The following is an 11,626-nucleotide window of genomic DNA, read 5'->3' on the forward strand; positions in this document are numbered from 1 at the left end:
GCACTCAGACAACTTCTCGCAATACTAAACCTTGATTTCCTCGTTCCTCAGTGTTCTTTCTACCGGAAAGAAATAACGCTGAGAATGCCACCGACACTCCCTTTCCATGGGAGCTGCGGTGGGTGCTGAAGAACGCGGGCAGGAACCGCAGGAGCAACGCTGCGCCCAGAGCAGCCGCGCACAGTGCGAGCGCTGGATCCCACTGCGGCCGGGCCGAGCCCGCACCGCTCCCGCCGGGACCAGCATCGCACCGGGACCGGCCCCGCACCGGGACCAGCATCGCACCGGGACCGGCCCCGCACCGGGACCGGCCCCTCACTGTTCCCGCCGGGACCAGCATCGCACCGGGACCAGCCCCGCACCGGGACCGGCCCCGCACCGGGACCAGCCCCTCACTGTTTCCACCAGGACCAGCCCCGCACCGCTCCCAGCCCCTCACTGTTCCCACTGCTCCCAGCCCCGCACCGCTCCCAGCCCCGCAGCGCTCCCTCCCCTCACCGCGGGGCCGCTCGCTCACGGGGCCGCGGCGCCCCCGCGCGGGGAAGGAGAAGAGGACGGGAAGGGGAAGCGCCGCTCCCGGCGGGGCTCGGGCTGCGGCCGTGGCTCACGACACCGCCCCCGGGCCGCCTCTGCCGGGCCCCGCCGCCTCGCTGGGACATGGCGGCGGCGCGGCTGTGCCCGTGCCTGTTCCTGTTCCTGTTCCTGTGCCTGCTGCGGCTGCCCCGGGATGCCTTCGCGGCCGGCCCGGCGGCGGCGGGGCCCGGAGCCGAGGCCGGGCCCGGGGGTTCGTTCTGGCGGCGGGGGCTGGGCTGGGGGAGCGGCCGGCGGGAGCCCGGGGCCGAAGGGATCGCTGTGTGCCCGGGGGGATCGGTGTGTCCCCGGGGCCTTCCTGTGTTCCCGGGGGCTCGGTGTGTGCCCGGGGGTTCCCTGTGTTCCCAGGGTCCCTCTGTGTCCCGAGGGGCTCGGTGTGTTCCCACAGCTCCGGTATGTCCCGAGGGCCCGGTGTGTCCCGGTGTGTCCCCGTGGTCCCGGTGTGTCCCGGTGTGTTCCCAGAGCCCCGGTGTGTTCCCAGAGCCCCGGTGTGTCCCGGTGTGTTCCCAGGGCCCCGGTGTGTTCCCAGGGCCCCGGTGTGTCCCGGTGTGTTCCCAGAGCCCCGGTGTGTTCCCAGAGCCCCGGTGTGTCCCGGTGTGTTCCCAGGGCCCCGGTGTGTTCCCAGGGCCCCGGTGTGTCCCGGTGTGTTCCCAGAGCCCCGGTGTGTTCCCAGGGCCCCGGTGTGTCCCCGGGGAGGTTGGTGCTTCAGCCACCGGCGGCGAGCGGGTCCTGCGCACGTCGAGCCCCCAGTACAGTCCGCCACCTTGAGAGGGCGTTTTAAAAAACGGGTGTCATCAATTGAAGAAAATTTTTTTATCTGTTTACGGTTTTATCTGTTGACAACAGCACTACAGTGTTGTTTAACTATGATTTAACACCCTTCCCAAAGCTTGCAGGCTGTAGAATTCGGTAGTAGGTAGACCTATAAAATACATCTTTATTTTGCACAGCCCTACTTTAGCCGCCTGCAAGGACTTGCCGTCTGTAGCACCTGGAGAAAATACCATGGTTGCAAGCAATGAAATAGGAAGGGAATAAAAACCACTATATTTCTGTGTAGGACAAATAAGAATTTCTGTTTTTAAATAATTAATCGCATTGTTTACATTCTCTTGCAAAGATATTTTTGCTCATTTTTTAAATTTTATTTTTGTCCTCAAGTGTGTTTGAAGGTTAAAAACTGATATCAGCATAAAGTAACTGCTCAGGTTAATTTATTGGTTGGAGGTTAATTTATTTCTGTTTCTTCATAGATGGCATGAATGTCTTGTTTATAATTGTGGATGATCTGCGTCCTGTGTTAGGCTGCTACGGAGATAAGCTTGTGAAATCTCCTAACATTGATCAACTTGCTTCCCAGAGTATGGTGTTCAGCAATGCATATGCCCAGGTGAGATAAACGACTTAAACATGTTTTCTCTATGCGAAATAATTACTGGTTTTATCACAGTAGGTGTTAGGCAGACCACTGGAAACAGCAAGTATTTATTAAGTTGAAGTATTTTCAGTACAAAATAAATGGTTGAGCTGAACTGTAGTGTTTGAACCTATCTTTACTAAGGTGAGAAAAATGAAAACAGGGCATTTAAATTATGGTATTTGTGTAGCCCTTGGAGGAGTAGATTGCCACTCAAGCGTTTTCAGTGTTAGCAGCCAAATGCTGCTTAAAAATACCATTTTACTAAATTAAAATTCTCTTTTTCTACTGCTTACAAAAGATTATGTTTTACTTTTTAGTCTTTTGAGGGAATCAATTCTATAGACTGCTATAAAGGAGCAGTTTGTGTGGTAAGCATCACTCTAAAATAGAGGACTGAAAACATCACTAATTGCTCTTCACTTGAATACTCTGTATAGGATGTCTACATTCCCAAGTTCCTCTCTGCTGAGAAATTAGAAGTTTGGGTCTAATTCCAACCCAAAGCAGTAACTCTTGGGTTTTGTCAGTTTTTTGAGGCAGAATTGGTCAGACCTTTGGACCGTAACCCAGACCTCCTGTGCTTATCCTTTCTTTATTCTTAAGGCAGTCCAGATCAACTACGCTTTTTTTGGCTTTTATCAGTGCAGTCGACCTGCCACTGCTGCTTAATTCTGTGTGATGTGAGCAACCAGATTTCAAAAGCACTTCCTTTATGGAACTTGACTTACTTTTTAAAAAGCTTGCCATTTGGAATTGATACTCTTAATAAGGATACTGTTCATTCCAGCCTGAGGTGATGTGAAACTCATTCCCTGTGATTCCCGAGTTTTCAGATGGTTGTGGTGCAGCTATCAATGCTTTGAGAGGCTACCTAGAAGAGAGGTTAGACAGTGTTGAAGGAATAAAGTAGGTATTTATTAAAAAGGCCTTCAAAGGATATAACTTGGGCAGTACAAGAGCCCAGCTGAGGCTGCACCCAAGATGGATGATGGGTCATAACTTTTCACACTTTTATAAGTTTTGGTCCATTTACATTTTGGGGTTAATTGTCCAATTACAGCTTCAGGTTATGAAGTCCCATCCTCCCAATTTGCCCTCCTCAATTCACTGTTGTTTATACTGTTTATATAAGTGCTCTATACTTACACTAGTTTAATTGTTGGTCCTGGAGCAGCAATGGTGTCCTTGGTTCTCAGGCTGGAAAAGGATTGTGATGTCTAACTAAACTGTGAAGAGAACTTGCTAACTCTTTACTTGAAATTCGGAGTTATATACTAATGCAGTACAGAATCTGGAAAATATGAAAGCTAAAACTTAAGACATCACTATGCCCAAGGTAGTTCATATGTGTGGTTTGGTTTTTGTCCCAAATGTCTCTCCTTGGCTCCTCTCTCCTCAGCAAGCCGTGTGTGCTCCCAGCAGAGTGTCCTTTCTCACTGGCCGCAGGCCTGACACCACCCGGCTCTATGATTTCTACTCCTACTGGAGAGTTCATGCAGGAAACTATTCCACCATGCCCCAGTATTTCAAGGAAAACGGCTACGTGACCCTGTCTGTGGGGAAAGTTTTTCATCCTGGTATGGTTTGAATTGTCATTTGCTTAACACAGAAATGCTTGATGTGTATAGTCTCACAAACGTAAATGAGTATTGATGTGTGATTCTCATATTAAGAAGCTAAATCATAATCATAAGCCAGATTTTACAGTGGTTGTCGTTAAGTCTTAAGGCATTAGAGATGAATGTATTAGATGACTTTTATCTAATGGATGTTTTCACATCTTATCTGGGAATTGTGGGAATAAATGTCGTACATTCTAAAAATACATCTGGAAGTTAGGTATCTGCTGAAAATGAAATTATTTGTTGGCTTATTTCTCCCTGTACATGCTTCATGTTTCCTAATAGGCTGTGAGTCTGGATCAGGATATGACTAATGCTTCAAGTTCAGTAGGAAATTAGTTCACTGTTAAAAAGCAGTAACACTTCTGAGTTGAAAAATATTGTAATACTGATCCTCTTTTTGGCAGTTCCTTATCCTAGAACTAAACTTGCGTGGATAGTTTCAGTATGTGTTTCAGTTTATAGTAAAACAAATCAAGGATATACATGAAGACTGTTATTAATCCTGGATGGTTTTTTATTTTTTTGGGCTTTTTTTTTTTTTTCGTGGTCTCTGAAGTAAGATTCTTCAACAGGCTTGTATCTCCCTAACTAGTACAAGATGTATTTCAGGGAAGAATATCTGTCTTAAACTTTTTGACTTTTATTACTTGGTTATCTTTTCCTCAGTTGTCAAAGATTCATTTGAAATGTCTCTTCATTTAATATATTTGAAAAAAAAAAACCCCAGTTGAAGACACGTTAAAATTTTGTCTGAGCTTTTCCTTGTTCAGTGAACTATTAGAGCATTTTTAATATCTTTATCCATCCCAGGGGTTTCATCCAATTACAGTGACGACTATCCCTACAGTTGGTCCATTCCACCCTTTCATCCTTCAGCTGAAAAGCATGAGAATGATAAGGTAAGTATGATTTGTGGCAACCTAACAGAGAAGGGTGTTCAAGATATAAACAAGTTCTTTGTATCAAGGACAGGCTGTGCCCTCTGGGTTTTGCCGCTGCACCCTTGTGCAGGAAAACGGGTAACCACTTCAGTGCTTTGTTTCTGTGCTTTCCAAAAGAAGGCCTAGGTTATCAGATGTGTGTTTTGTTAACCAATGTGCAAGTCTTGCAGATGTTTTAAGTATTTCTGATTTGGTATTTGGAAACTTCAGTTACTGAGATATAAGCAAGAATGATCCTTATTTGTGTCTAGGTTATGAATTCCTTTATCTGAAAAGTGTGGTTGTCAACTTGCACCTGCAACTGATCTGGCTTTGCTTTAGTTAGTGACAAAACATTGTCAGTAGTCTTGGTAAACTTAATGTGATAAAGAGCTCAGGACTCAGTGAGCAGGGGCCATAATTAAAATAATGTTTAAATAATGTGAATCTTTATAATCCGATCCAGTTTTTTAGAATGTTTGTTGCTCTTAAGTGTGACACAAAAGAGTCTGTTTTATCTTTATGCAAACATTGCATTGGCATCATGTGTTGGAGTCTGTACACAGCCCAGCAGGAGCTGCAATCATGAGAGTAGAGTCTTGGCAGGGCTTTGGTCTTGGGTTTACTGCTGGAAGAAACTGGTTTTAACACCAGCAGCATTTGCATCCATGACATAAAGAGAAGTAGGTTCATTTAGCAACCCTCCCAAACACGCTGCTGAGGCCACCTTTCCCTGGCCACTGTTTAATCTAATTTATCTCTCTTCACTAATTACGCATCAGCCACTGCTGGCATTTGCTCAGAAACTAAGTCAGTAGTTTCCAGGCAGCTTTCTATGAACTCTTGGGGTCAGAAGGAGCTAAAATGTATGTATATAAAGGAGAGCCAAATGCTGCTGCATCTCCATTAGATCAGAGATTCTATTCATCATAGAAGCTGTGGGCTTTTGACCCATGTGACTACATTCTACCCAGGTTTAGAGAGGATTTCTGCATTTTCATAGGCATGGAAGTTGGTAGAAACAAATTGGTTTTAAAGTTACAGAACAAAGGATTTTGTCATTGTATTTAACAGAAGTTACTGAACTAATTTTTTTTTTTTTCCATGAAGACTTGTAGGGGTAAAGATGGAAAACTTCATGCAAACTTGGTGTGCCCAGTGAACGTGACAGAAATGCCTGAGGGGACTCTGCCTGATATTCAGAGCACTGAGGAGGCCATACACTTACTGAATGTCATGAAAACCACCAGGCAAAAGTTCTTCCTGGCTGTTGGTTACCACAAGCCACATATCCCACTGAGGTACCCACAGGTGAGGAGACTGGAACCTGCAGGAAAGGGAACTTAGACAAATGTTGCTTTTGATCATAAAAACTGTTCCCACAAATGCTTTATTGCTGTTTCTGGAAAGAGAGTTGGAAATCAGCCTTGATTTGGTGTAACTCAGGAGTCACCTGTGATGTATTTCAGAACGTTTAATGAGAATGAATTGTGACTACTCAGCCAAAAGCCAGGCTTCTGCCACCATGATGGTGCCTGCTATTGCATGGAGATGGGCTTCAGCTTGATAGAGTATGACATAATGAGGCCTGAAAGATCTTGTATTTTATTCTCTGTTTGACTTGGTGGCAAAACTCCTGCTGATTTCAAAGTGGTGTTGGACCTTTTATTAGTGTTGTTTTGAAATACAGGAGGCTGGGTTTAGGTATTTACTAACTTGGTATTTTTTCAGGAATTGGTTGGGGATGTCCAGTATTGCTGCTTCACACTCTGGCAGAAGGGAAATGAAGCCTTGTAAACTGTAATATTAAAGAGTCCTGCAAGGGAAAGTGGTTGCTGTTTAAACACAAAATTAACAGTATATGTTGGAGGTGAGGATAGTCTTTATATGTGTTTTAAAGGAATTTCTTTATATGTGTTGTTGTAAAGGAATTTCTCAAGTTGTACCCCTTGGAAAATATCACATTGGCCCCAGATCCCTGGGTGCCTAAGAAGCTACCTTCTGTGGCATACAACCCCTGGATGGATATCAGACAGAGGGATGATGTGGAGGCATTAAATGTTAGTTTCCCTTATGGAGCACTTCCAGATGATTTCCAGGTAAGCTGTCAAGCTTTGTCTGAAGTCAAACTGCCTTCACTTGTTCAAATGCAAGGGAGGAATCAGCTCCTGGATGCTCTTGGATGTTCCCAGTTACTCAGCAACTGACCATTTGCAATTATTCTGCCTTGTATACTGTCACCTCTAGCTCTGTAGGCAAGCCTTCACTGTCACTGCAGTTCAGGTTGCATGTGAGGGAACGTATGTAACAGCTACCAATGCTGTGTTTGTGTTCATTATCTGAGTCTGTTTACCTGTTTCAAGCCAGCACACGGTGTATCTTCTTTTGCAAGATTTTCCTTGACTCTCCAGTCCTTATGCCAAAATTAGGTGCACTGGCTAGACCTAGAGATGCAGAATGGGTTGGTTTGCAGTGTTTGTGCTTGAAAGCACTTCTGGGAGGGGGAATTTTCTAGCTGCCTTCTCCCAGTTTACCTTTTCTGGGACATTAATTAGGCTACAGACAATTAAAAATTAAAGCTTTACAAGCAGAGTCCTTTAGTTCTTTTACAAAGCCACCCCCAGGTTCTGCTGTGTGTGTCTGGGGTAAAACTTTTTCTTTCTCTCCTGTTTTCTTACCTTGTAGCGGCAGATTCGTCAGAGTTACTATGCAGCAGTTTCTTACCTGGATGTACAAATTGGCCTGCTTCTGAGTGCTTTGGATGATGCAGGACTCTCAAATAACACAATAGTAGTTTTCACTGCTGATCATGGTAAGCATTTCAATCTTTCTCGAGCTTACTGTTAAGAACTTCATTGTGCAACTCAGTGCTGGCATATTAATCCAGTGTGTGTTTCTATAGTGTCAAGCAGAGCTGTCATACCTTGTTCCTCTGGCTTCTCTGAGCCAGATTGAGGGGACTGGCACTGGCTTCTGTGGCTGCACAGCTCTGTCCCCACAGGCACTTTTAATCAGGTTGAGGATTTGCTGGTGAGGGATGAGGCTGCCTGCCAGGACACAGGGCTGAGCTTGCTGTATTCCCAGCCCCTACCCAAGGAGTGACTGTTGCTGGGAATTGTGCTTGAAGAGTACAGCCACCACTCCTCCCCCCTTACCATTTGTAGAAAGCCATCTGGTACAGTGGGTAACAGGCTTTCTCATTAGCTGCTCAAGTGTGTTTTCTTACACTTGTCATTGCTGCTTGCAGAGCATCTAAACTGATAAGGATATGGTTCTTCCCTCTCATGACTGAGGTCCTGCACACTCTGGATCCTGGTAAAAAACTTAATTTGAGCTGTGGGACAAATACCTCATTTGTATACCTTGTATACAAGCATTTAATGCTTGTTTCAATACTCTAATATTCATTAAAATAACCCTGTCATGATCCATTTGATTGTGGGATGGCTTAGCTGATTTAAACCAGTTAGGATGTGAATTAACTACATAAATTTAAAGTCACGTATATAGTAAATTTGGGTTAACTTCTGTAAGCATGTGTATATAAAAAGCTCTTACAAGTTGCAAAGCAATGGGATTAATACTTTTGGTACTAAAGTGACTCTAGATGTTCCTTCTGATTTGTTTGTAAACCAATTTTTTCTTTTCTTTGCTTTGGATAACTGTAAACGTCGTTTCCAGTACCATGGCTGGCAAAGTGATCAAGAAAAAACATTTGTTAACATAGCTATCACAGAGTTCCTTTGTCTTCCCCCAAAGTGAAGTTGGCAGTGTATCTGCCTGGAAGGAAGTCATGTTGGCAGCTGTTTCAAGAGGACGAGTAGAGCTGAAAAGTTTTATCTCTATTGCTTCCTCAGGGATAGCATCCTGATATGGCAGTCTGGCATAGAGAGCAGCCTTGGCTCCAAGGGATGTTCAGCTACAGTGTTAACAGGAGCATTGGAAAGCTGGCAGCTGCCCAAAACTTAAATGAATGCTTTGTGAGATTGATCTGGAGACTCTTGCAGACACTGTGACACACCCCAATTCCTCTTTTCTGCTGCTTTAATGCTGATTTCATAATTCTAATCTTGAGAATCTATACATAAGGAAAGGTGTAATTATTTCCTTTAAGAAAGAGTGTCAAGTTGTGAGATTTAGGTGGCTGTTGAAATAGTTTTCACACTAGAGAAGAGCCTTGTTACATCTAAATACAGGTTATTTACCTTTTAATATAACCTTTATAATAGACTAGTGGCCTCAACAGTCAGATTCAATTTATAATGAAGAAGAAATCACTACTAGATTACAAACCAGTGTGTGCTCTGAATTGTCTTCTTTGTCACCTAGGGTGGTCCCTGGGAGAACATGGTGAATGGGCAAAATACAGCAATTTTGATGTTGCTACCCGAGTGCCGCTGATGTTTTATGTCCCAGGAATGACAACTTCCCCTGTCAGTCAAGGAGCAAGAGTCTTCCCCTACCTTGACCCTTTTAGTTATATTGGAGTCTCAGTACCTCAAGGTAAATTTCCAGTGCTTATTTTATTTTGCAGTGGGTGGATAGAGGTGGTTGTGTGTCTCCAGGCACCTTAAGAATTTACTTTGTCTTTCTGAAGAGCACTTTTTCAAACTAATGGATATGATTATCTCTAAGGCTATTGGAGAAACATAAATGCAGAAGTTTTCTTCTTAAAAGTGCATCATAAGTGCATTGACTGGCATCTTCACAGCTAACTGCTGCTCCTTAATTGCCTTGATTTCGGTACCCCCCAAAATCCTGTACAGAGCACTTTGAATAAAATATCAGCTGAATTATTAGAAAAAATTGTTGTCCAACCACCCTGTTTCATAACTTATATTTTGATATTATTTCTTCTAGGGCAAAGTAAAAAAGTGGTGGAGCTGGTATCTCTGTTTCCAACACTTGCAGAGCTGGCTGGCCTGCAGGTCCCTCCTGCGTGCCCAGAGATGTCATTTGGTGTTGTGCTGTGCACTGAGGGGAGAAGCATTGTCCACTATTTTAATATCTCTGAAGGAGAGGTGGGAGAAGGCAAGGAAGGGTGTGTTGACACTGACAGGTGTTTTAATGAAGAACCTGTTGCTTTCAGCCAATATCCCCGGCCTGCAGACACTCCCCAGTGGAACTCTGACAAACCAAAGCTGAAAGACATCAGGATCATGGGCTATTCAATGCGTACCATTGACTACAGGTACACCCTGTGGGTTCAGTTTGACCCCAACAACTTCAGTGCTAACTTCAAGGATGTCCATGCAGGAGAGTTGTACATGATGGAGAATGACCCAAACCAGGATTATAACGTCTATAACAATACTTCACATGGTTGGTTTTTCAAAAAACTTCTTGGCTTTCTAAAGCACTAGGGTTCAGAAACTTTTGTGCTTGTTCTTGCAACTGAATTAATGCTTCCTTCTTTTGTATAGAACCTTTCTGTTGTACAGAAGACATTTGGATTGAATAAAAATCCTGTTTGTGTAAAAACAAGCTATTGCTTTTGTCTTGTTATGGCCCTTAGTGCACCGAAGTCATCAGAGGGGACTCCTGTAGCTGTTTGCAAACACAAGCTCGTAACACTTCTGAAAAGGCCACACAGAGCATCAAACCCATACTGTGAAACATCTCGGTGGTCTTCTGTAGCAAGTGAAGAATTAAATTTCATTATCTGTGCTGAAACTGTTGGTGTAAAAGGTGAAAAACCAGAAAATTACAAGTTTGAGTGGCCATTGCAACAGAGGGGCCTGTCCCCTTAACCCAGGAGATCTGGGGCTGGAGTGGTCGAGTAGACAATTGGTAGTGGGAAGGGCTGAGGTGTTTTGTCTCATTAGCCTTACCTCTTACTATTGCTCAGAGAGAAACTTCATATGTTTTATCCAAAATTTAATTATTTCAAATAAAAGCTTTAATATGGAATTCATGCTTCTTATGATACATCAGAAGAATCTGAATTTTTAATTAGTTAATGTGTGTGAAATGAGTGCTTTCATCACTGAAACACTAAATAAGACTAGGGGGTTAAGGTAACACCAATATTCTCTTTTGTGGATTTTCCTGAGGACCGGTCTAATGAGTCTCCACAGGTGAGAGGAGATGGAAACCTTTATCTTTTGGAGCTGGCTGGTTGCAGAACTACTCAGTGCACTTGCGGGTTGTCACATCCAGTGGCAGAGACCTGCATGTTTGCCTTCCTAGGTGCTAATGGGCTTGGCATTCTGCTTTGGACTAGGAGAGCTAAAAACCTCCCATTTAAATGTTTAGTATGGCATTTAGCAACACAGGATGTGGAGCATTAGTTGTCCTAAGCTTTGCTGTTGGTAATGTCCAGATGGCCAAATGCATTAAGGTAAATATGTTTGGGAGCTTGTATCTGAGAAAAATGGTTTTGCTGAGTATTTTATGTAAGTGCTGTCTGTACTTTGTGCTCAGAGCCACAAGGTACACAGTGCTTTAGTGTGAGGGCAGTAATTTGTGCTGTTTTCTATCAACCTGCTGGATTTCTGCAGTTCTGTCTTGGTAATCAAGAATCTTAGAATTTGTACCTTAAAAAACAAGATCTTGTTCAGATGGTGTTAACTCCTGCTACCTTCCTTAATGAACTGCTCCAATTCCTACAAAAAACCAGCCATTACTTGTCTTCCTCAGATAAATTGACTTTAATATCCTGGAGGAGCCATAGATATAACTTTATTTCATTAAAATCCATGTGACAGTCTTATTCCTAATTAATGTAGGGATACCCACCATGCATCTGATTCTCTGTTAGAAGACAGTGTTTTTTTTGTGCCTTAAACTCAATTACAAGAATGTATCTCCTATGAACTTGTCATTAGTTTTACTCAGCCCAAGATCCTGTGTGTTCTACAGCATTATTATTCCAGGTAAAAATGTATTTTCCCCTCATTTATGCATATATACTTAGATCCTCAGCTGGTGTGAAGTACTTCAGTTGTGTGTAGCAGATTCAGTGTAGCTATACCAATTTCACACTGCTGAAGGTGTGTTTTACTGAGAGCAGTGCCAGGCAGAGATTTGGAGTCTGCAGCTAGAGCTAATTATATCTCTGACACACTTTC

General features: G+C 43.7%; 1 protein-coding gene across 2 annotated transcripts; it reads left to right on the forward strand.

Moving 5' to 3' along the window:
• Positions 1 to 541: 541 nt before the first annotated feature.
• IDS (iduronate 2-sulfatase) lies at positions 542 to 10,040 on the forward strand. Of its 2 annotated transcripts, none has more exons than XM_030272685.4 (9): positions 542 to 784; positions 1,845 to 1,981; positions 3,411 to 3,588; positions 4,447 to 4,535; positions 5,667 to 5,867; positions 6,485 to 6,655; positions 7,242 to 7,368; positions 8,886 to 9,059; positions 9,417 to 10,040. In XM_030272685.4, exons 1-9 carry the CDS (start codon positions 658 to 660, stop codon positions 9,917 to 9,919), a joined length of 1,707 nt encoding a protein of 568 aa, XP_030128545.4. In that variant the 5' UTR covers positions 542 to 657; the 3' UTR covers positions 9,920 to 10,040. The 2 variants fall into 2 exon arrangements, with proteins under 2 accessions (XP_030128545.4, XP_041572121.2); XM_041716187.2 differs by lacking the exon at positions 542 to 784 and adding an exon at positions 791 to 984.
• The last annotated feature ends 1,586 nt before the right edge of the window (positions 10,041 to 11,626 follow it).

The sequence above is a fragment of the Taeniopygia guttata genome, chromosome 4A (assembly GCF_048771995.1).
Source record: "Taeniopygia guttata chromosome 4A, bTaeGut7.mat, whole genome shotgun sequence".
Taxonomy (NCBI): Eukaryota; Metazoa; Chordata; class Aves; order Passeriformes; family Estrildidae; genus Taeniopygia; species Taeniopygia guttata.

What these genes read in the sequence shown, in the direction of transcription:
- IDS (XM_030272685.4), top strand. Translation starts at nt 658, where the DNA reads ATGGCGGCGGCGCGGCTGTGCCCGTGCCTGTTCCTGTTCCTGTTCCTG. An exon ending in AAAAGCATGAGAATGATAAG is followed by an intron (nt 4,536 to 5,666) that starts GTAAGTATGATT and finishes TTTTCCATGAAG; the next exon opens with ACTTGTAGGGGTAAAGATGG. An exon ending in TGGAGTCTCAGTACCTCAAG is followed by an intron (nt 9,060 to 9,416) that starts GTAAATTTCCAG and finishes TATTTCTTCTAG; the next exon opens with GGCAAAGTAAAAAAGTGGTG.